The sequence below is a fragment of the Melanerpes formicivorus genome, unplaced genomic scaffold (assembly GCF_026170545.1).
Source record: "Melanerpes formicivorus ecotype bairdi unplaced genomic scaffold, bMelFor1.0.p_v2 SCAF_5, whole genome shotgun sequence".
In the NCBI taxonomy this organism is placed as follows: Eukaryota; Metazoa; Chordata; class Aves; order Piciformes; family Picidae; genus Melanerpes; species Melanerpes formicivorus.
In genome coordinates, this window is record NW_027142357.1 from 8,588,787 (window position 1) to 8,612,849 (window position 24,063).

Below are 24,063 nucleotides of genomic sequence, written 5' to 3' on the forward strand. Positions count from 1 at the left end.
GAAGATAAGAGAATAAACAGCATGTGACAAATGTTAGTCATGTTGCTTAATATGCAACTGGAAGCTACTCAGAGACAACCATGAAGAACAAACTTTATGAGCTCCAGTTGAGCAGGATTGAAGAAAACTCCCTTGGGTTCATTTTCAAATTCTGTTCCCTTTGCTCTATGGATGCAATCACATCACAGCCACATACATGAAAAATCTCAATTATACTATAAAATCACACAAAATGACTGTGACTTGAGTTGCAGCACAATTGATCAGGTCAGACCACAACAGAATCAGTTCTGGTAGCAGTTTGTGTCACAAGCAGTTTGGTAAGGGGTAGCAATTATGGTCTCAATTTTAGAAACCCTGTCATTGTGACAAATGTCAAGCCATTGAAATAACTGCAAATTTCCACTTTTATTCTCAAAGTAAGTAATGGCAAATACATATATATATAAATATTTGCGAATATATATATATATATAGATATATATATTTGTGGAAGTGAACGTTGCAGCAGGTACATTTTTCCATTACCTAACAGAAAGCTGTGAAAGTGTACTAGAGAACTCAGTTCTGGTGACCTCCCCAACAGCATATTTTGCTCCATGTAATAAACCACTGTATGAAAATGAATGACTGACAAAGGCTGAAGACTGTCTTGACAAATATAATAGGTAAATATTAACAGCCAAAATTTGCCCCCAAAACATGTGGCTTGCACTACTGGGCACAAGCAGTCTTGGTCTATAGGCCATTGACTTGAAGGTAAAGTGTTCAACAGTGTCTACTACAAACCTCTCCAAGCCCCTACTAAAGGCAGCTCTTTCCACCTTGGAACTATTTACACTGTGAAGCCACTCAAAGTTTGGTTCAGCATGCCTGGTATGAAGCTGCTTCTCTGAGGTTTTCACTGTATAGCATCGTACACAGACGCCACAGTTGACATTGTGTGTAACAACCACTGCCGATGGTAGCAGTGCCTAAGCAAAGTCAGTTTGGAAAACCCTAGTTTGAGGTAATTCTTCCTTTATCACCTTTTCAGGGTAAGAAATATGATTAAAAAAATTACCATCACTCATTATCAAAGAAATGACACAATACAGCAAATACAAACAAGCGCAAAATCTTGAGAAATCTTCAATCACTTGTTGAACTGGGAAAGGCCAGGGCACTGGGCAAAACCCAGTGGCCACACCTATGAACTAGCTAACTTGGTGAACGTCAAAAAACAATTTCTGTTTCTTCCTGAAATGTCAGAATTTCCATGCATTTAAGCTCAGATTCGTGCAGATGACAATGTGGCACAAAAACCCCACAGTGGAGTCTCAGCCTCAAATGGAAAATATTATGACAGTCACAGTGAAAAACACATTTCAATTTGAAGTATATTTTTTACCATGAAACAGGTAAACCACTTGTTGAAATTCAGAGTTTGCTTTTGAAACTGGAGGGAAGAGGGGGAAGAAGATGACACAAAAGGCAAGGTGTTTCCGAGTTAGGAATACTTTGAGTCCTGTGGGTGAACTTTGATAGCCAAGAAGTCTGTGTGCAGCGACAATGAGATGGTGTAACTCTAAGGTCAATATTCAAGACAGAAAGCAGAGTTGGGCCTAGGGAAACTTCTTTAAAGCCATAAAAAAGCAGAAAAAAAAAAAAAAGGTCAGTGAGGAGAAAGAGCCCGCAAGGCATTCACGCAGCATTTTGTTCTCAAAAGAGAGGGGAGTGCATAGCAGAATATAAAGTAAGTCAAAGGGAAGTAAGAAGGCGTCCCAGATCCCTTGCCATAAGCACATAACATGAGAAAGACTTACAGAACAAGTTAAGAGCAATGATACACTTCTTGGAGCTAAAACCCTCCCTCCATTAGGACTACTGACAAAGCATACACCAGTTTCAGCAGTCAAGATTAATTACTCCCCTATGTTTCCCTGCTTCAAGTACCACATCCTTCTCTGCAATAGTACAGAGCAGACCTTCTGCCTGTCCACCAACCCACATCCCAGGTCACTGTGACAGCTCAACCACTGACATGATCAGCACATACAGGAAAGGGCACTACTACACCCATGGGACATACATCAGCCCAAGCCAAGGACTAGAGACTTGCACTGAGCTTTGTACCAGAACTCTACTATATTTTCATTATTGCCCTACCAGGGTCTTGGAATGGAAGCTAGCCAAAATTTCAGAACTGTGTGACCACCTGAGGTAGCTACTTTTGGTCCAAGAAAGTCTGATAGTAGAGCATTGAGCGTGACTTAGTTCTGTAAAATCTGAACTCCCGCTTGACCCCTTGCACCCCAGAGTAGGGGGAAACCCCAGTACTCTCCCATTGAAGGTTTTCTCAAGCAGCAGCAAAGAAATAAAAATATTCTTTTGGGCTGATACTTACACCTATCAGTGAGGCTTCAGAATTGTCTCTCATGCTTATTACTAGTATTAATTTGTTATTTCTTCCCCAAATTTGAAGCTGCCTGGGAGAGGCAGTTACACGGTGCCTACCACAAAGCATCTCTTTGCTTTGAACAGGACTTATCATAGTAAGATCAGTTTTAACAGCAAGTTAAGAAATACAGTTACGGTGCAGGGTCGGGACTAGGGAGTGTAGGGTTCAACTCTTAGTTACGCTACAGATTTTGTGACTGCAAGCAAGTTATTCTGATTTCCTGTGCTTCAATTATTCATAGGTATGATTAAGGTAATAATTCCCTTCTTCACAGCATGTAAATGAATTTATGCACTTTGTGGGATGCAGAGAGGCTAATTTGGTGAGACTCACACAAGGAGGTAGGCACAGAAAAATAGGGCCTGTATCTCTACTGAGAAATTAAGGTCTTAATAATACACTGTGATTTTATTAGATATGGGAGCGAACATTAAAGAGCAGGAGGAGATATTTAGGATGGCACAGTGTAGAGGATCAAGCAGGAATAAGAAAATCAAATGAGAAAGAAAAAAAAAACAACGCATGTGAGGCAATTTGCAGGCATGGTGTCATTTCTGGCCATGAAACGGTCAGTCCAGGGACATGCAAAATGCCCCTGAGCTTGGTGACATTTAACATCACACAGGACAATAAAAGGTAGTGTGCCATAGTTACAAAAAGGTGGCTAAAATAGCAGCTGTGCTCCTTCCCACCTCCAGCTTCCCCAAGCTAAGGAAGCAATTGTGAGAGCCAGGGAGAGACAAGGAAGCCCTGAGGTTTCGGCAGGAGGGCTGAGGCTGTAGAGACGAGACACACGGTCCCCCCAGGTTGCTACTGTAATTAAAGAGCACACTTTGGCTTTTCTAGAACTGCCTAGCTCAAAGCTTCACACACAAAAATATTTACATGAATAACAGCCCCCTGAACAAATTAATCACACAAAAAAATTAAAGCGAGACCTAAGCCCATGCTGGCTCTAAGCAGCACGTAGCTTTGCAAAAGAAGCTGCCTCCCACTCTGATGCTGTATCTCGCTGCTGTGCTTAATGACTGTAAATGTGTTCATTGAAATTCATGGGGGATCTTTGCTTTGTTGCCTTTTTTTTTTATTCCTGGGAGATTACACACACACGTCAGTATATATTGGAATTTAGAAATAACAGCAAGTCCCACAGCCAATCTGAGATTGTCCAAGACAACCTGCATGAAGAAGTCACAACAAGTAAACATCTAAAATAAGGCTCCAGGCTGCTAGAGAACACAAACACACAGGCTGGTGACATGCTGTGTGAAGTACCCCCACTGCTGAGTGCCCAGCCTGTGATGTCTCAAAGCAGTCTGATTTTCAGAAAGAATTAAATCTCTAATCACATTATGAAAAAAATTTCTTAATCTTCATAGAATGGCTCAGGTTGGAAGCAACCTTAGAGACCATCTACTCCAGCCTCCCAGCCATGGGCAGGGACAGCTCTCAACTATACCCCTAGTCATTCCCCCTAGTCCTACTGCTAGACATTCTTAATGAAAAGTCCCTCTCTAGCCTTCTTGTAGGCTCCCTTCAGGCATGGAGAGACAGCTATAAGGTCCCTCCAGAGTCTTCTCTTCTCTAGGCTGAACAGCCCCAACTCCCTCAGCTTATCCTCATAGCAGAGGTGTTCCATTCCTTGGATCATCTTTGTGGCCCTCCTCTGTATTCACTTGAACAGCTCCATGTCCTTCTTATGATGGGGACACCAGAACTGGACACAGTGTTCGAGGGGGTGGTCTCAGAAGAGCAAAGTAAAGGGGAAGAATCACTTCTCTTGATGCAGCCTAGGATACGATTTGCCTTCTGGGCTGCATGAGTGCACTGCCCGCTCATGTTGAGCTTCTCATCAATCAATACACTAAATACAGATGCAGGACCTTGCAATTGCACTGGCCTACCTGTTGGCCCACTTTTCACGCCTGTAATACTTGCCTATAGATATGACTGTACAACACTTGGTGAGCCTCTCATAAAATGAAAAATCACTTATCCTGGCTTTCTGCACAGCAGCAGTTGATAGTTATTTCTGCTGACAACAACCACGTGCTATTAGAGTAGACCAGCTAGCAGAGAAACACCACCACATACTTGCGGTACATCAGCACACAGCCAAACGATGGCAAAACATTGCACCTACACACCCTTTGTCTTCTAGGCATACCTGCCTTTCCTATAAATATCTCCCGGGCACAATTCAGCAGCTTGACACCTGCATCTACCTGCCAGTTGTTTACGGTATTGTAAAATAAGCAGCTAGCAGTGAAATACTGCACTAGTGTTCTGTCCTCCCTTGATCTTTTGCAGCAAGTAGGATTGAAAAGATTATATGTAAACGCCAAAGACTTCACCCCTGCTGCATTTGGCCTAGAACAGATCACAAAAACATGCACATGTGGAAAATAAGGAAACACACTGGTAGGACAAACTTTCAAGCATCTGTACATATGAAACCACAGGCCACAGTCTGGTGTAAATCAGTAGTCATTAGCGCTTGTGTGTGAGAGCTAAGAGTTTGAGGTCCTTATTTGTACCTTCGAGGTGGTTCTGTCTGCAGCCTTTTATGACTTTAGTAGCTTATTACAATTTGTCTTGCAGCTACTGGTGGCTCTGCTATTTAATCTGATTCATCAGATTGTGTTTATTTATTAACCAATCTGCTGGATTTTACAGATAAAACAATGTTCCAATCTGCCACAAGGGTTATAAATAAGTAGGTGGCAATTTTGTGCCAGAAGTTTAACAAACAAACAAACAAACCAACCAACCAACTCCTGTTTCATTGGCACAGTCACAGAATTACTGAAATCTCCCCAACTGTCCAGATACTTGCAGGACTCTTGCCACAATCTCTCAGCATCCAGTAAATCATTAGAAAAACAAGAATCTTGCACCTCATTTGTCTTTTGCAGCACAGAAAGCAAACAGTTCAGGTTTGTACACTGTACTTATATACATGTGAAAAATGAAGGAAAATGTACCTGTATTAAACCATGCAAATAAATGACATACTAAATCAAACAGATAAGGACACTAATGTTGTAATTAGTTCTGCAAATGATTAAATTAATGATTACTTGCTTTAGTTCCATGGCCCCAGAAAACATACACTACACCATACAGAAGCTCTCTTCATATATTTCTCTCAGCTTACCTTTATTTCCTTCAACATAAAAGCTTCCAAGCTGGCAAAAGGCAGCTGACACTGACTTTTTAGTTTACAGTAATGGCAATATTGCTTTCAGATTACCCCTTATACATATTTGAGAATTTAAAGTACTAATGTTCTGCACTTGCACAGTGAAGCCACTGAGTCAGGTACACTGTCCTCGTCCCCTACCAACATTTCTCAGTCCTCCAGGCCCTCCTGCCACTGGTGGGATTCCCAGGAATTTTACATGGAGTCTGAAATAGTTAAATACTATTAAAAATGGGACTCTTTAAATAGCACTTTGGTGGTGAGATAAATTAACATGAACCAGGAAGTTCACAAAATAGCTGGGTATTGTACAACCTGGCTAGCTTCAAAATTGCTTAAAGACAGCCAGGTTTACGGCAGCTTACCTTTAAAAGGGGAGAGGCCCTGGAATGAACATGAGAGGTGACATTGGAAAGGAGGCTCCTCCCTGCAATGCTTCCAATGTATCTGGATGTGGGTGGGAACTGGCTTAAGACAGAGGTTGAACCTCAATTGTACGTACCAGCTCTGTACTTTCCACTTCCCTTCAGACCTTTAACATTATATTAAAGCTGACTTAGTAAGCAGAGCATTAATTGATTCACATGACAAACCTTCCCAAATGTGCTTGTTGGCTTCACTTCATTTTAATACTGCTCCAGCAGTGGAGCCAGTAGGAAAAATGAAAACAATTTAGGTAGATCTGCTATTCTTCTCTGCCCTGTCCTGTCTGCTCCCCATCAGTGCCACAGCTTAGCAGGAATTTAAGGAGGTGACTCGAGATCCACACGTCATCGCAAGCAGAGATCAGGAGAGACCAACTGCCGGCAGAGGAACAGCTCACACACAGAGCAGTGCAGGGTGTGGGTACCTCGGTGCAGATCAGGAATGCTGCTGGACAAACACTCCCTTGAGAAGTGCTTTCCTGCGTAAAAAAAGTGTAGATGTTGGGCCAGATTTGTAGGCAGTATCAATGGAAGGAATATCCTGAAGTCAATTTATATCAGCTGCTTATAGTTTATATTGATTGCAAGTGCAGCCCTCCTGCACATCTTGCTGAAGACATGTACCATTATGAAGCCAACAGAATCTATGAGTTATTAGAAGCAAGCAGAGCGTTACCAGTTAGTTTATACTACATAAACAAAGGGAGACAGAATACATGAGGTTTAACTTTCACTATAGCATGACATAGTTTTATTCTGTGTAAAACCACTGAATATGCCCTTAACTCGAGCTCATTTCTTCTCATCCCGTGGAAGTGAATTCCACTGATCCACTTACATGCGCCTGCACAAGAAAACGTATTTCTTTTAGCACCTGACACCTTTCAATTTTCTGCCTCATATTAGGAGATAGGAAGAACATGCTCCAATTTCCCTTTACGTATGTAAGTTTTCCCTTTTCTTGTCACTGTCAGAAACAAAGTTTTGGAAACAGACTATTAACATCAAGCTGTCAGGAAGATAATAGCAACATGGGAGGAATAATATTGACAGGTCCTCTTCTTTTCCAAACCACTGAAGTTAGGAGTTTTCACTTATTTTGATCAAGGCCAGCAGTGAAGGGGACCTTGCTTCCAAAACCAGGTCAGGCTATGAAACTAATGGGCTCCTTCGGGACACGAGAATTTTTATTCCTACTTGCTTTACTGCTCAAGAAGCAGTGCAGCCCATGCCTTTGTATTACCCTCACACATATATGCTGTTCAAGCATGTGGTTTTGTCGTGTCTTACACAGATGTCAAATGAGGTCAAACAGAAAAAGAGCTGAATGACTCCTTTTACCTATGCAGTTTTCCCATCTCCTCCTGTTGCTCTCTGCCTGACAACATATATATTTACTGCCAGTATTACAGAGGAGCCTGAAATAAGGGTGGGACTTCTCTAAAGCAGATAGCGCCAAGCTGTGCTGCATACTTCAGAAAAACTCATATGCTAAAGACTCCTCCAGGATGAGGCTTTTTAGGCCAGCTCACTGCTCCCAAATGCTTTTCCCAACATCCAGAGCATATATTCCAGCTTCATCAAGGCAAATGAATCTGCCAGAGCTGGGCAGATGCCTCCTTTCCCCACCACGCTCATCACCAACACTTGTGGTCTTCACTGCCCCACATTCAAAGTTAGCCACAGCATTTGGCAAGCAGAGTCAGGGATGTATTGCACGAAAACAATTCTTAGCACAAAAATTAGCAATAAAGATATCAATTAAAGGGTGATGGGATTCTTTAACTCTGAGAGATGAATCTGGGACACTGGACAGCCTCTGTTCTAGAACAAACCTCTACATCAAGTGCCTATGTCTGACAGTGAAGCCACTTTAGTTTTCTCTGCATATTAAAATGCAGCAACTCCTGTTAGCCTCAATGGCTTCCCTAAATGCAATTTAAACCAAACCAAACCACCACCACCAAAAACAACAAAAAAACCCACACAACCCCACCACCACCACCACAAACAACCACAACCCAAAAACCCAGTTCCAGATCACTTCCTAAAGCCCAGGAATGTTTAGGTTTGATTAGTGGACAGAATGAGAAGGGAGGGAGAAAAGATTTGGAGGTTTAAGATTTTTTTTTTGGTGCAATTAGTTTTGCACTACAAGCCCTGAACTGATTCAGAAACTGTTATCATGGCTGAAAAGGAGGCAGACAAAGTGAAAGAAAATTAAATATGGGTGTGGAATTAAACCAAAAGGAAGAAAAAGGAAGGAAGGAAGAAAAGAAAAAGCAACTACTTAAGCTGAAAGTAAAGACAGAAAAGTTGAAGAATACAAAACAGAGCTCTCTGAATGGCCATAAATACTCTAAAAAGATTTCCTGTAAAACCAGGGAATTTAGGAAACTCTGACTGTCCTTAAGTGCATTCCTTGGTGGATAAAACTTCAAACAAAAATTCATACTGATTGTTCCACTAGGCTATTAGAAAGAGGTCTTTTCTCTGAGAGGTCTGAATCAAGAGTGAAACAGCGTAAAACCTCTCATTTCTGAATACATGGGAGAAGAAAAGTTTTTTTTTTTTCTTACATCTCAGCACACAGGTTTATGACATCTGGGTTCATTCCTACCTGTGACACTGATGGCTTGAATGCCTTTGACAAGTCCCTTTTGTCTATACTCTTGGTTCATCCTCTGCAAAAGGTGGTTGGGCACTAAACCCTGCTGTCTTCTCATCTTGGGCTTGAACAATCTAAGAAGTGACTGTCTCTCACTATGAAGTATATATTCCCTGACACAAAATGGCCCTTTTCCTTCTCTTCACCAATAGCGTCTTCCTATCACAGGGACTGTACACCAGCCAGGTCAAACTAGACTTCATGTTGACCAAGGCAGAAATCTCATGCACCTCAACCAAAACTGTACTTGCAGTCTCCTGAATCTTGATCCTATAGAGTGAAACTGCAGGTGTTAGTGATGCTAAGTCAGATATGATACTATAGGCTCTCCTTTGACTCCAGCTCCTGGAGGCAGTTAACTGAAGAGAAAACTCAGTGCTCCTTCTTTATTCATGAAATAAATATTATAAGGTAAATTAAAGAAAAGCCAATCTATCACCTTTCAGTCTTCTTATTTGACAGTGTCTATGATCTAAGATATGACTGCACCTACACACGATGTTTTTGAATTCCTGGGTTTAGAAACACAGCAATAGCATAAACTCTGAAGGAATCATGCCAATAGAGTTTCTTCAGATTTGCACAACTGTAATTGATATCAAAAGTTCAGTCATGTTGTTTGAACCACCTATTTTCCTATTAGAAATCTTTCACTTTCCTGGTGTTTAAAAATTCAGTGGAGTTAAGATGGCTTTTCTCCCTAAATGTTCTCTTACTTATGCCTTAAATCATTTTGCTGTTCCATCCTGGCATTGTATTGAAAGAAAACTAATATTATATATGAATCACAGAATAAAGTGCCTCCTACAAAAGACATCACTTTATTAGAAGCACAATCATTGTGCATTTCATTTTTATTTACAGTATGTGCTCTATACCCAGCAACGCTGCCTGTATCAGCCTTTATTTTCATAACCTATTCCTGACACCTAACAAGAACTGGGAGTGCTGCTCCAGGATTTGGCAAGAAGGAACAGGTTGTGGATGAGCAGGTTTCTCTGACTCACCTACACGGATCAACAAGGAAAAATAATAGGGAGAGGGTGGAGATTGCAAAGGGTGGGAAAAAAAAAAAAAAAGGAGAGAGAGAGGGGAGTGACGTGTTCCTTTGGATGCGGTGTGTAATGCAGCTGGCAGACTGCCTGCTCACGGTGCCACAGAGTTCCAGACATGCCAGTCCAGCTGACTCAGCTCTTTGGAAGAAGGAAGGGAAAAATTTCACAAATGTTTCTGATATCTGAAGGTTGGGGATTGCTAGGCTCTCCCTGGGGATCTTCAAACATGTCTTTCACACCAGGGACTTGAACAGTGTCCCCAGAGAGGTATTAGTGAGAGATGCTCTTTCAATAACCTTGTACAGAACTGCTTATGCTTGTATCAAATCATACCCCTGTGGTTGCTGGAAGATTCAGCAGCACAGCTTCATCCCACAAACCAGAAATGTCATGCCTTTCCTAGCCAAGGCTAGCTGCTCTCAGACAAGCCTCTGTCTCCAAGGAGACGAGCAAAATGCATGCACATGAAGGGTATCCAAGTGAGAGTCTATGGCCCATGTCGCTTTTCTATACAAAAATCTCATTGTCAGATTCTCAGCCTTGTAGCCTTTGCATGTGATTTATTTTCTAGAAAGAGCCTGAAGCCTTTAAATTGTCTGGGCTCTGCCTACCTCTGCGACAGGTAATGTGCCATATACAGCTCAGAACAGTCTCAGTCTTGTTCAGCTCAGGGGAGACTCTCTGCTGACCTAGACTTCTACTCCAAACTAAAGAGGCTGGAGTAGGGAAGTGACTATTTCCCAGCAAAAAGAACAGAAACACAGGCTAACACTTGGACTGTCAAAGCCTCAAAATCAAGCAGACCACAGTGCTTCTGAAGATACAAGTCAGGCTGAACTGGCCCCAAAACCAGCATTGAGATGAATGTGCCTTAATTTTCTGTTCAGGATCCTCACCACAAGCTCTTGAATATCTTTGAACATGTGAGAGCATTCATGCCTGTCTTGCTGGAAGGGACAGAAAGGACATGTGCTTGGGGAACACACTTACCAAATCCTGAATACAGAGTAGCTGGCTCTCTGGGTAGGACGAGTCTCAGGGCAGCAGCAACAGCATCCTAGGGAATTTACACTGAAAATCCTACTGAATTACACTGCCCCACTAATACTTCACAGCACTTCCCACAGAGGTAACAGCAGCTCTTTCATATTTAAGACAAAGAGAAGGAAGCAACCTTAAAGCCCAGGCTTTTCTGAAAGCAAGTGCTTTGCCCCATACAGGTAACCATGTGGTTGAGGAGGGTCCCAGCCAGGTACTCTTTGTCAAAGTTTCAATAGGCAGGGCCTCAAAAGCATTTCTCCAGCTTCAGGAATGAAGATAGAGATCTTGTCTCTCTGTTGCAAGGCACAGAGGGAACTTGGGGCACCCCGTCTGAAATCAACACAGCACAGTTATGCAAAACATGTAGGCAACTGGCATCTCTTGTGCAATCCTGGCTGTAATCAACCTCTCTAAGCACTCCAGAAAGGAAGGAGGGGCAGAGGGTGGAGAAAGTTCACACTTACATCAAATAAAAAATGGGAAAATATCCAGAAAGCTTTAGTCAGGTAAAAACACAGTTCCCTCTCATGGGAAACCTCCAGGACAAGTTTCCTTGAACTTCACACAGGGTTATAAATAGGAGGAGAGTCACAGAGAGTTCAGTACAGGTTCACTGTAAAGAAATTTAGACATTCTCATTTTCCTTCTTGAGTGATATCCATCAATATCTTAACTGTAAGCCAATTCACAATTACAGGTTGCTGAGAGCTCAGGAGAATATATCACTAGCAGCTTTCTGCAGGTCTGCTATGGCACGGTGTTAACTGTGTGATTCCCTCTCTTGGCCCTCCACTTTAGTTTCTCTTACCTTACTTTCCAGATGACAAATAGACCCTTTCTTACAACTTAAAGTCAGTGGCGGTTCTCCATTTGCATCGGCCCAAAAACCAGCTCAGAGATAGCAGTGAAAGATGGCCTCAAAACGCTGATTCCAAACTCAAACTTTCTTAAGCTGAAAGGTTTCAAAATCTCCTTCCAGAGCTAAAAAAGGCCAGCTCCAAACGCTTGATCTCAGAGTTTTCTCAGAGACAATACAGAAAATATTTTTTCCCTTGGAAAAAAATCACTTTCTTAGGGGGGAAAAAAAACCAACCCACAAACCAACCAAAAGCAAAAAACAAACCCACACAACTTTTTTTCAACCTTTTTCCTCCTTAGAGCTGCAGTTGTATTTTGCTGCTCAGAGTATGTGCAAGAAGTGATCTTTGGCTTTGTCAAATCAAAACCATATCCTCATCTCAAGCGCACCAAAAAGCACTTTTTGGACTTCTGGTTCTGCAAAAACTGTTGCAGCTACCTCAGAAAGCTGCCTCTGGAGCAGGAGGAATCCTGATGCACTGCATCACGTCCCTCAAGATTGATCTAATGCAATGAGACACTGGGCTCTCAAAGACAGTCTGGAGCCTGGGCATATAATGCCTGTGTTTACACCTTCACCTTAAATTCTAGTTTTGTATGTACATATACCAACTTCCACATAAAAATGCTGGATTTGTGAAACAATCTCTGATAACAAAGAGAACAAGGCCAGAAGAAGCCTCTACAGCTTGATCTTAAAGAAACATAGGACTACGTATCTTTCAATACCTAAGGTACTGGATGCTCACCTATCAGCCTGTCCATAGGTGTTCTGGTGCAGAAAAAACAGTGAAACTACCTTAGTGCTTAGGTACCTGAATTTGCAAATTGGGTCTCATGGGTTTTTTACCTATTTCGTTTTCCTGTCACTGAAAAATGGATAACAATGAGGCAACAACACATACCCACTTCACACAGGCTTTGGGCTGATGAAACAGATAGGGTTCATAAAAGAAACAAGACATAAAAATTGCAGGCTAAGTAGTAAGTCCTTTAGCATTATTAATAATCACCTTACTATTGTGTCTAAGATAATCATGCTGCTATCAGGATATAATATCTCAGTGGTTATGGTAACAATACAAAGTTATTATTCCTTCCACTTAGTAATTATCTCATTTCACTATTGCACAAAGGCAAAGTAAATCTAAAGAGATAATATGCAATGCTATACAGCAGGGGCACCAGCAGCACGGGAATACTCTGCTACGTACTGACATGACCTTCATTGCAGCAATATGTGTGTGCCTTGCAACCATTTGTGCGTGCTGCCCTCTCACCATCTTGACAAGGTTGAGAAGTGCTCTTTATTTTGATTTCAGTGACAGGCAACTGAGGCAGAGACGAGGTTAAGTGGTCTGCATCTGCACTGGCCTGTGTTTCCAAAGCGTATAATGACTTAGCAATTTGGGTCCCTCATAAATGAGTGATTTAGAGTGGCAAAAAATTCAAAATTAGCAATGAGGAGGGAAAAAAAAGGAGAAGATGAGAGGACTGTAAGATAAAGACAGACTAGAACAGAATCAATGCCAGACATATGACTACAGCCTATCACAGAGTAAACTGAGCACAGGAATTACTCACAGTCACAGAAGGTAGTGTTGGGAAGAGCAATAATCTGCAGCAGAAGAATGGATAGTTTAGGTTAAATATCAGGATGAGAGGCACAGCTATAAAAAGCAGATGGGAAGTGGAATTGTCTCCCTAGGGAGGAGACAGAAACAGTCTCTCTGGATGTTTAAAACACAGGTTAGGCATGCTGCTCTATATGCAGAAGTCTTACAACATTAGTCTGCTTTGTTGATGCCAGTGAAATTCCTCATATAGCACTGTGGCAGAATAAAAGCCCAGAGGAAAAAGGAAGTCACTGTCTCGTATGCTCCTCCAAAACAGGATGGTTGGTGTAAGAACTGGCATTACCCAGCAGTACAGAGGTGCCTGCTTTCTCTCCAAATAGCAGCGCAGTAGGGCAGGACCAGGCACTTAGTTCTGGGTGTGTATGCCCTGAAGCAACACAGAGAGGGACAGAATCTGGCTGATGATGCCAGGATATGAACTGCTAACGTGGAGGGGAGACAGAAAACTGGACATCAGCATTCTCATCCCAAACACACGTTTCCATCTTGGCACAGGCATTCCATCAGGATGAAAGGAACCAGTCAAAAATAATGAAGAATGATCTAATGTGCACCTTACACTACGAAGATGCTATCAAAGTTACTACTAAGATCTGTGGTGATATCTGACCTTCTGGATGAGGTGACAGCAAATTCAGGAAGTCTGAAGAAAGGGACAAAGGACATCCTGTCCCCTCCTTGTGAGGACTTCATTGCTTTGCAGAACTGAAAACTGCCCTGGAGCAACTTTGCCTCATGGTGAAGCTGCAGTGTTAGGGCATCAGTATTCTTGCACATCTTGGGGTGCAGGATCTTCTTCCTTAACACAAAACTCTTCCTTACCAAGGGTCCAGAGACTTGGTGTGACACCAAACACACAATTCTGCTACCCTGTCTCATTAAGGAGGAGAAATTTAGATGATCAAGGCAAGGAAGAGATGATTAAACTTCCCTCCAGACCTACTCTCTGCCTTCATTCTGCTGATGAACGAAGGACTTGCTGGTAGACCTGCTGGTGGTGTAGACATAACAAGGTCACATTCCACTGAGAGATATAGCAGGAGGCACAAGACTTGTCTCACATATACCACAATAAATCTTAGCACCTCCCAATCTTACTGTGAACTAATATTTAGAACATGGATATTCTCATGATGTTAGCATCTCCCATCACTGGCAGACTGGGTGAGTCTTTCTCTATTCAGCCAATTTACAGGCAGACCCTGAGCACTAAAGGAACAAGCCACTTCCTGCTTACATTGGGACACTACAAGAAGCAGGGAGCTGTACAAGGTGTGTTCTCCTATCATCTCAACCAGAAACCCTGAGAAGTGGGGGAGAAAAACCCAAAAACCAGCACCTCCCCTGCACCCTCCCTCCCGCAAATACCCCCAAACAAACAAACAAAAAAACCCCAACTCCCAATTCCACAAACAAAACAAGAGCAAAACAAACAAACAAAAACTACTAGGAAAAAGAAAAAAAAAAAAAAAAAAGAAGAAAAGAAAAAAGAAGCTGATACGCACTCCTAGGAGAGAGATTGAGTAATAAGGCTGCTAGGCAGCACATCCTCACCAGGACCACATCTCCCGTTTCTTTGTCTTATCTGCAGAAACAGAACTCCTGGGTTGAACAGTCAAAGACTGATCCATAACTACTGCAGGTAAGAGGGATTCTTTATGGGATTTCAAGACTTTTAAAAGTACAGCTGTCACGAAGCAAATACTGCTTGCTTTGGGTAGAACCATATCTTTTCACAAGGTCTCACCAAAATGAAACCCAAATGAACATCTGGAAACATCATGATGCTGCGGCATCTTAAACCAGGGATGATTTCTCAGTGATAATTACGACTGTAGAAAAGGCTTAGCATGACCAAGCTTGTGTACCCAGATAATTCGGAGCACATAAAAGATGATTTTTTTCATATAGCTGATATTAATACCAGTCACAGTAGTGTTCTGGAAGTGAAGAGGACTCAACCACTTCAAGAATCAGGTTCAGATAGGTCTTTAGCAAAGCATGAGATCTAAGCTGGCCCTACCAGAGGACTAAACTTTAGATAAGGATGCCTAGGGGTTGAAAGTTCTGGCATACAAAACTCCTATCCTAGTATACATTTTGATCTTACCTTCTAAAAACACATATACAAACAATATGGAAAGCAGAATACCAGAGATTTTAGAGACTCTACAACACAGAGTGAAGGCCTCGAGGTACTGGAAGCATTAATAAGAAAGCAGAGGTGCTGCAATATTGTGTACATACTAATAACAGTTTGGAACTGGGAGTCTGATAAGAAAAACACAAAATGATTTTGTGATGAAGTTAATTCCACTGAGCTGAACTGAAATGGTCTAAGAAAACCTGAGAGGAAGAGCAGCTCTGCCTGATTAAATAGAGCTCTGAGTATCAGATCAACAGAATAAATGCCCACTGGCTCATCACAACTGAGGGAAGATGCTGTTTGCTAATCTATTTGAAGAACTGGGATTTGTATGCAAAAGAGCCCCTCGCTTCTTCATATACTTACTTAGTTTTTCACAGATAGCGTCCTGCTTGTTCACATTTAATTCCCCCCCATTCACAATGTGTTTGAGTCAGTCCAGCTCAGACTGTAATGAAAATTTCAGGTCCCATGATTATCCTAATTATGATGTTCCCATCCTCAAAATATGGTTAGCAGAGTCGATACTAGGCCTTTTGAGAGTAGAGATGTTAATAGTGGTAAAAGTCTCTTCAAGATGAAAAAAGCAGCTTAAAACTTTGACTCTTCATTATTCTTAATAACCATCCTTGCCACCGCTTCAATAATTTTCACTGGCTTTTGACAGGTAGGACTTCACATACAGCATTGGTTTTTCCAGCACTGTGCTTGTTCATCCAATTTTTCAGCTGGACTGACACTCACAGGTGGAAAGAGACTCCCAAACATGTACTGAGTCAGGCACTTTATTGGAATTAGGAACCAGGTTCCTCCTGTTTCTGAGCACAGTTGCACACTTGCCAGTTTTGTAACAGCCATGCACTTGCAGGCATGCAGGACATCTCAAATGGCTCGCTACCATGCAGGAGGAACAAAGTAGAAAGTCTTCATGGAGAGGAAGAGATAACCAAGATAGACTTGCAAACAGAGAAAGAGCCACTAAACTCCCTTTCCATGAACAGGGCATTTACCTTTTTTAATTATACATGTCTTTTATCTTGCACACTGTACCTAGTTTGCCAAGATTACGCTTTTGGGAGTTTTTGCCTAAGACTTTGTTTTCAAAACAAATGCTTCACTGCTTTTATTTTGCAAATAAAATTTTACCATTAGATCAGTGCTACTGAAGACCTGGGCAAATGGTGTGCAGTAACAATGCAGGAAGAAGAAGAGGAGGAAAAAGCAACTATTTATTAAAGGCAGAAAAGGGGAAAAAGAAGAGTTTTCTAAACAGGAAAGAGGAAGCTTGCAAACAAATTTTAAAAGGTATTTTAAGAAAAAGCTTCTGTGACTGGAAAAAACAATGATCTGAGTACCCATTTTTTAAGAAGAAATAAAAAGTGAAACTGCTTTCAGATATGAATAACACTTACATACTCCCACAGTAAGGGAACATGATTGAAGTTGCCAAGGTAAAGAGAAAAATCAGGAAATTCCAGAATTCAGGTTGCCTGAGAAGACTTCAGTTTGTGTCTTCATGACAAGACAGTCTTTTAATCACAAAAATCACAAACTAATTTGCCCACAGAACCATTCTCTCTTACTGCAAAGGAGGGATGGACGGTTCTCAATCAAAACCTGTTTTGTTTTCCCTTTAGCATGTGATTCTCTCTCTCATTTACAGCTTACGGCCCAAATCCTGCTCTGAAAACTAATGCACTAATGTTTTCTACAGGCTCTTCACGATTGCTCATCATTGCAGCCTTGACTTTTTTATGAACTCCCAAAGCATTTATGTTTACAATAGCATTATGAGGGGAAGGTTGATTTGGCTTCATTTTAGATATAAGAGAAATTCATGTCAAAACATAACTGCTAATTTTACACATCCATTTGAGGATGCTTAGCTTTTCAGGGTAAAACATCAGGCTGTACATCATATCTTTCTACATATGGAGGTGCTTTAACCATCAGACTGATCTGTCAGATCAACTGTCTTCCTTAAAACTTCAGGATTTTGCTCACTAATTGCCTACAGTAGAATTCCTCTCATCTGGTTTGCATCTGCCTTTATCTAGTTACTCAATTCTAGAGATAAAGAAGATGGGCATGTCTTGGGGTGAGATAGCAGGTAGTTTGTGACTGCCATCAGGAGAACAGCTTTGCCTGGATGTTTTCCTCTTTAAAACTAGCCCAAGTTAGGCAAGGTGAAGCAAATCCCTCCTGGCTTCTCAAGTGCATTCTGCAGGAAAACTAGCTTCTAAGTGCTGTCCCAGCCCTCTCCAGCATGTCCTTACACTCACATTCTGTAAGCCCCCTTGGGCACCTCTCATGTATTATCTGTGTTATGGACTTATAGAGTTAATTCTGAAGATAACATCTGAAAGTCCTGTTAAGTACCTTGAGGCTCATGCCCACTCTTAGTGTAATTCTGTGCACGAAACTCTTCCCAGGCATTATCTTACTGATGTCCTGAAGGCATCATTATATTCCTGAAATCAAAGCAGTTGCGTGTGGGAGGAAAATACAGACACAAAGTTCATCAGAACTCCACATGTCAGTAAAAGGTAAATAATTGCAGGAGTAAATCACTGCAAGATAAGGCCTTAATTATTTAGGGTTAAACAGCAGCAGTGTTACAGATGCAGAGTAATATTTTGTTAAACACTCATCCTGGGAACACTTATATACTAAAAAGTTATTGTGCACAAGAAGAGGAGACAAAATGTGGATTGTGATGCTTCGAAACATTTTCCAATAAATAGCAAATAATATTTACAAGTATGAACAAAAAAAATTGATCCAAAGGAAAAAAGCCACCATACTTTTTTTTTTTTTTTTTTTTTTTTTTTAAAGTTAATAGCAATTTCAACTATTTCAATTGTCTGGGACACCTCTGCTAATTTCTGTTTGCAGTTACATTTGTTTTTCATCTTTCCTGTCTCACTGTATGAAAACCCTGCACCGAGAGCAGGAAAAATTGACTAACTGGCAGCAGTGAGAAGGTGTAACCAACTAAGTGGTGACACAAACAAAGTGCATTCAAATTCACGGATCAAACTAACTGGGAGGCAAAAGAAAAGATACAAACACATTCTTCAGTACTTTTCTTGCATACTCTGCCTCCCATTAAAAAACTTTCATGAAGGATAAAAGAGTGGGGTGCTTTTGATCAACAGCACTCTTATTTAAGGAAGAAAAGGACATATAAAAAAAGAAAGGTGGTCTTGCATTTATGAAATTATGGCCATATTCTCAGCTGGTGCAGAGCAGCAGAACTCCCCTTGCAATTCCAATCTGTATCAGCTGAGAATCTGATATAAAATGCTTTCCTCTTACAAAGATATAAACATACTCAGACTCACTACAATTTAGATATTAAGTATGCCAGATTGAAACTGGTTTCAAGTTTCAAAACAGTTTTCAACCACTTCATTATATATTTTACCTGATACAGATTTTATATTTCACCTGATACAGAAGACATAAATATTCATAGGATTATTTAGGTTGGAAAAGACCTTTGATGAACTTTACCAGATTTGCCGTACTTTCCGGGTCTACTTACAGACTTTGGTGTGTGCTTTATTAAAGCAGAAAGTGCTTGTATAGCACACTGATATGAAACTGTTTAAGATCTCTATGGAGCATCTACACATCTTCTCTGTGAACCAGGCCCACATATGTATGCATAAACCAGCCATGTCTGCCCATGACACAGACAAAAAGATACCTTAACTGCCATGTTCACTTTCAGATTGGCATTTCACCTTCTTGGGTGTCAGGTTTTAGGGCAATACTCCAGGTTTTAATTCTTCATCTGTGAGTGCTACTCTAAGAATTGCCTTGGAGAGTGTTGTGGGAGCACTTGTCTGTGCTTGCTGGCCCTCTGCTGAAAACCGTTTTGGCTGACTACTTAGGGAGGTGACACTTTCTCCATGGAAAACAATAAGCAAAATTACAAACTGAGCACAGCTGAGCACAGCTAAGTCAGTCAGGGACAGAGTTCCAGGGGACCTTGTGTGCCTAAGCGGCTTACGAGCCTTCTGAAAATCCCACACCTTTACATTTCATCTTCATGCAAAAGGCTGAAACATCAGCCATGTACTTTTCACACAGAAAGAAAAAAACAATCCCTATCAATGGCTGTATCTAGGTAACAAAATCTATATTCATATTACGAAAACAATCTTCAACCACAATGTTCACATTTTGTAATGTGGGCTGTTTTATCTCATAACTCCCTTTTTATTTTAATTATGAATATTTTTATCATGTTTTCTTTTTTACTAAATTTCAAGTTGAAACTACAATTATGGTCAGATGTGTGAAAATCGCACCTCACAGTTCCACAGACATTTTCTCTTCTGACTTTCAGATCAAATCCTCTCAGCTGACAAGTCTTAAGCAATTCTCTCTCAGCCTAGTCCCACATTTGCACTCCCTTGGAAGCAGTATGCTTGCATCCACACAGCCTCCTGTGTATTCCGAAGTCTACCTGGAGAAGCTTACTAGCTTATCCTTTCGGATTCTTGGAAATGTCAAGGCAATTCTGTATCCCAAGAGCAAGCTAACGTTCACAAAACAGAAACCTGTACTGGAGCGAGGCTGACTCTGTAGAAGAAATATGTATAAGGGAAGCTTCATGATTACATTTTCACATGCAGAGTTTTTCTATCTGCAGCTGCATTTCAACTACTGTGTTTCAGTGGTCACACATTTGCTAACACCTCAGAAAAGTTCATCTGTAATGCTGTCACTTGTAACCAGTCCAATTATCTCTGCTCATTCAACAATGAAAAACACAGTCTCCTATAAACGGCCTGGACACAAAACTTGAACATCAGAGATAAAAAATGCAGCAAGTTAAGATCTTACTCAAGAGTCCTACACAGATGAGTAAGTGGGCAGAATGTGGCCACTTAGTGTGGCATACAGGGACTAGAAACATATCTGATCCTCATCATCAGGGCTCCCAACGTGACTATTGACATGCAGTTATGTGATGGGTATTTTAGAACACATCAAGAAACTGTATCAAGTAGACTTGACAAAAATACTATTAAGTAACAGGGCAAGACAAATTCAATCTCTTTTCACAACCTTCTGCTTTGGGGTGAGTGCTGTGGCTGCCATCAATTAGGACTTTACAGCAAGATGTAACTGAATCAGAAATGCAATTAGGAGGTTTCTGAAAGACGAACATATATAAATTCCACCAGCATATGGCATTTATTAGATGAAGAAATGGGTATGAACTGCAAAGCAGGCTTCCAAGGGCACAGAGTTGTTCTTTGCCATCTTCGGAATTTCACAGCCACTTTGGGGCCCAGAGTGTCAATACAATCTGCCAGCAAAAGCCTGGATACACCCATGGAGACAATCAAAGGGAAATGTGATAGTACCAACAGAGGAGCTCAGTTATACAAAAGGAGAGGTGTGGCTGAACCACAGCTTTTCTGATTCACATCAAGACTTTCCCAAAGTAGAGAGCTGTGTTAGCTGAAGAGGATGATACAGACCCAGAGCCATCAGGAAACACAGTTATTTTCACTGCTTGCTTCACCTGAACAGTAATGTCACAGGGGAAAACCCAAGAGGGAAGAGAAGCCAAGGCAGTCTCACCAGAGTGCGTCCTGAGGTGTCCTGTGAGGGCGTCCCTCCGTCGGCAGGCGTAGCTACAGAAGGGACATTTAAACGGTTTCTCTCCAGAGTGCAGCTTGATGTGCCTCAGCAGGTTGCCCTTCTGGGTAAAAGAAGCTCCACACTGGTTACAGTGGAAGGGGCGTTCACCTGAAAGGGAAATAGCGAGGAAAGAGCTGTCAAGAAACATGAGGAGATGCATGGTGCCCATAATCCCACACTTTGTAACAGTAGCATTTCAGGTAGTTCCCCATTACCGTTACCAAAAGACACCTAAACGTCAAAGGCTGTTTCTTTTGCACAGTGGCAAAAGCCTCCAACAGTGATTCGATACTTTTATTTCGAGGTGATTAATGCAGGCTCTGACTTTGCACTTAATTTTAGCATAGGTCCAGTGCACATAAGTATTTAGAACTGACTGTAACAATTGGACGTGGACAGGTGGTAAGGCCTTTGCTTCAAACCAAATCTTTTGCTTACGTTATGCTTTAACGGAAATCCTTTTTTAAAGGTAAAGGCCGCTTTGCACTGCTAGATTGCTATGAAGAGAATTGATGCAAGTGAAGATCAGCAAACACTGAGAATAATCTTACACCATGAAACTCTGAAATAAGCAAATTTGTGGTCTAATTAAAACTAATTGAAAATACTTGTTTAAATAATAATTTTAAAAAAAAAAATCACAAAATAACACAAACTCTACACCTTGCCCTCTCCATTCATCCCATGCATTCACACACAAACATCCAAAACTTAGTTTGATGTTAATCCTTCATATTTGCCTTGGACAGTGGGGAATGGATCCATAAAAACAAATGTCCTTTTAGGAAATTATTATTACTATTTAGAGGAAAATCCTTGACAAACTCGGACAACTTTTGTGAAATATCAAAAGCACAGTCTATGTCAACATCTGTTGGTGACACTCAGTGTACTGCATCATTCTTGGGCAGCCAGTCAGCTCTAATCATCTGCTTTTGTCCCACTGTGCAAATCAGTAGGGCACAAGCATATACTTGCACCGGCCACTTGTCTAAGCACTTTGCTGTAGCTGGGCTTTAGACGCTGAAATGTTTTCACCAAGTAGGGCCCCAGTTCAACAAGGTCTTGAACATCAGGTTTCAGATGTAAGCAAACCCATTCATTTTTTCCATGCATCACCTATTACAGAGCCTTGGTAAAATCCTAGTGGGACTTTCTGAGGTTGAATTCACTGGCCTGAAGGACAGATCTCGTGAAAAACAAACACATTCTGTGATCTGTCACATCTCTCCAAAGCCTCTCTCAATTGCTTTAAAGAGATTACTCTCTTGCTGGACAAAATGAATGCTATGGCTTTATCAAATGTGTCTAGTGCAAAGTCCAAGATACATCCATAGATTCAGATGGAGAGAGAGAGGATGTGAGCTCTTAAAGATGTCCACAAGCAGTTCTCGCTCCAGTGTTTTAAATCACCTGTCAGCATTACAGTCCTGCCAGGAGGGCAGCAGAAAGCAGATGTGCCGTATATATGCCAAACAACTGCAACTTCCCTTTATGTGCAAGAACTGGAAATAACACCTGAAATTACTGCAGATGCACTGGAGAAGATACTAAGGTTCCTACAGTCTTGCCAAAAAACATTATAGAGTAGTGATTAAAAAATAAAAATAAAAATCAGAGCATAAAGCTCATCTTCAAATATACTGAAAACAAGCTCATTGGAATTGATAAAGGGTTTGTGGTTTCCCTTTCAAACTCCCACACTATACTTAAAGGATCTGATTAACCATTATCTTAATTTATATCATTTCAAAATGTCCATAACAGAGGTATGTAAAGAGACTGCAGCTGAAAAATATATTCTTTTCTGTTTTGCTTTCATTGTCTGAGAAAACAGGCAAAACCCCTTCCTCTGACATGTTTCAGCATTCAGGAATGATTGCTTCACTTTCAGGATGACAACATTAAAGAAGATAGCGAGTTTCTTACCAAGCCTGAAGTCTTTCCTTTTACTCCTGCTGTATGTAAAACAGTTAATATGTTTTACCTGCTACATCACTCACTTATATTCAGTATTTTGGAGACCACCTATGAGCAAGCATGATTCCTTGATAAACTGGCACATTAAGAGATGCTGGAAGGCTTTGGTCAGGACTTCAGATAGTCATTGTGTTCAGTGGCAAAGACATCATGAAAATACTCACTATGAAGTCCCCCATAGTCTGCTCCTTTTTTGCAACAGACAGACTCTACTACAACAGCACATTTTACCTTAAATGACCTTGGTACCTATTTAAAGCCAGCATGAATTCATTTTTCCTGCTGGCTTAATTCTGGGTAAATCATTGCTTTGATCTGTTATACTTTTGTCCAATCATTGGATTCTTGCTCCTTGTTTAAGCTGCAGTCTTGTGGGATGACTTAATTTTAGTCACACCTTTGTGCTATTGATTAGCAGCTTTTACATTTAGCAGAGCTAATCTGAGAGACCATTATCCAATAGAAGGCTGCACAAAAACTGTAAAGACTGAACAGTAAGAAGATTTTGTTGGTTTTCTAAGAACTGTGCTGTCTGATGCCCACTCCAGATACTGACAAAATGGCCTCTTTATCACTTCAGTGTCTTAAAATGACTGTTTTTCAGTTATTTCTCCTGATGTCTTTTCCTAGTAGGTTTGTAAGCAGCTCTCCAGCATTACTATTTTGTAATAACAATCTTGACAACCTCATTCTTTCCTTACTCTTCTGTGAAAACTACAAGTTTTTACCCATGGGCTGAAATTAATCACACTTCAAACTAAACATCCACTAAAGAAGAGTCTTTAAACACATTTCTTTTCCACATGACAGTCTCTGTTTTCCTGTCTTTGGAGGTGATGTCAGCACAGATGTACCCAGAAATTACTGACCTATGAAACAGGTGGCATACACAACTACTAGGGGTAAGGACTATTATAAGCACAGTGTATTTTTCACCATTTATAGCT

At 41.0% G+C, this 24,063-nt stretch overlaps 1 protein-coding gene across 7 annotated transcripts in view; it reads right to left on the reverse strand.

Moving 5' to 3' along the window:
* IKZF2 (IKAROS family zinc finger 2) overlaps positions 1 to 24,063 on the reverse strand; it is a 119,160-nt gene that overhangs the window by 24,130 nt on the left and 70,967 nt on the right. For all 7 annotated transcript variants that reach the window (XM_068137997.1, XM_068137994.1, XM_068137999.1 and 4 more), the window contains one exon: positions 21,077 to 21,244. In XM_068137997.1, the coding sequence (XP_067994098.1) occupies positions 21,077 to 21,244 (168 nt within the window). The remainder of the gene's footprint in view (positions 1 to 21,076; positions 21,245 to 24,063) is intronic.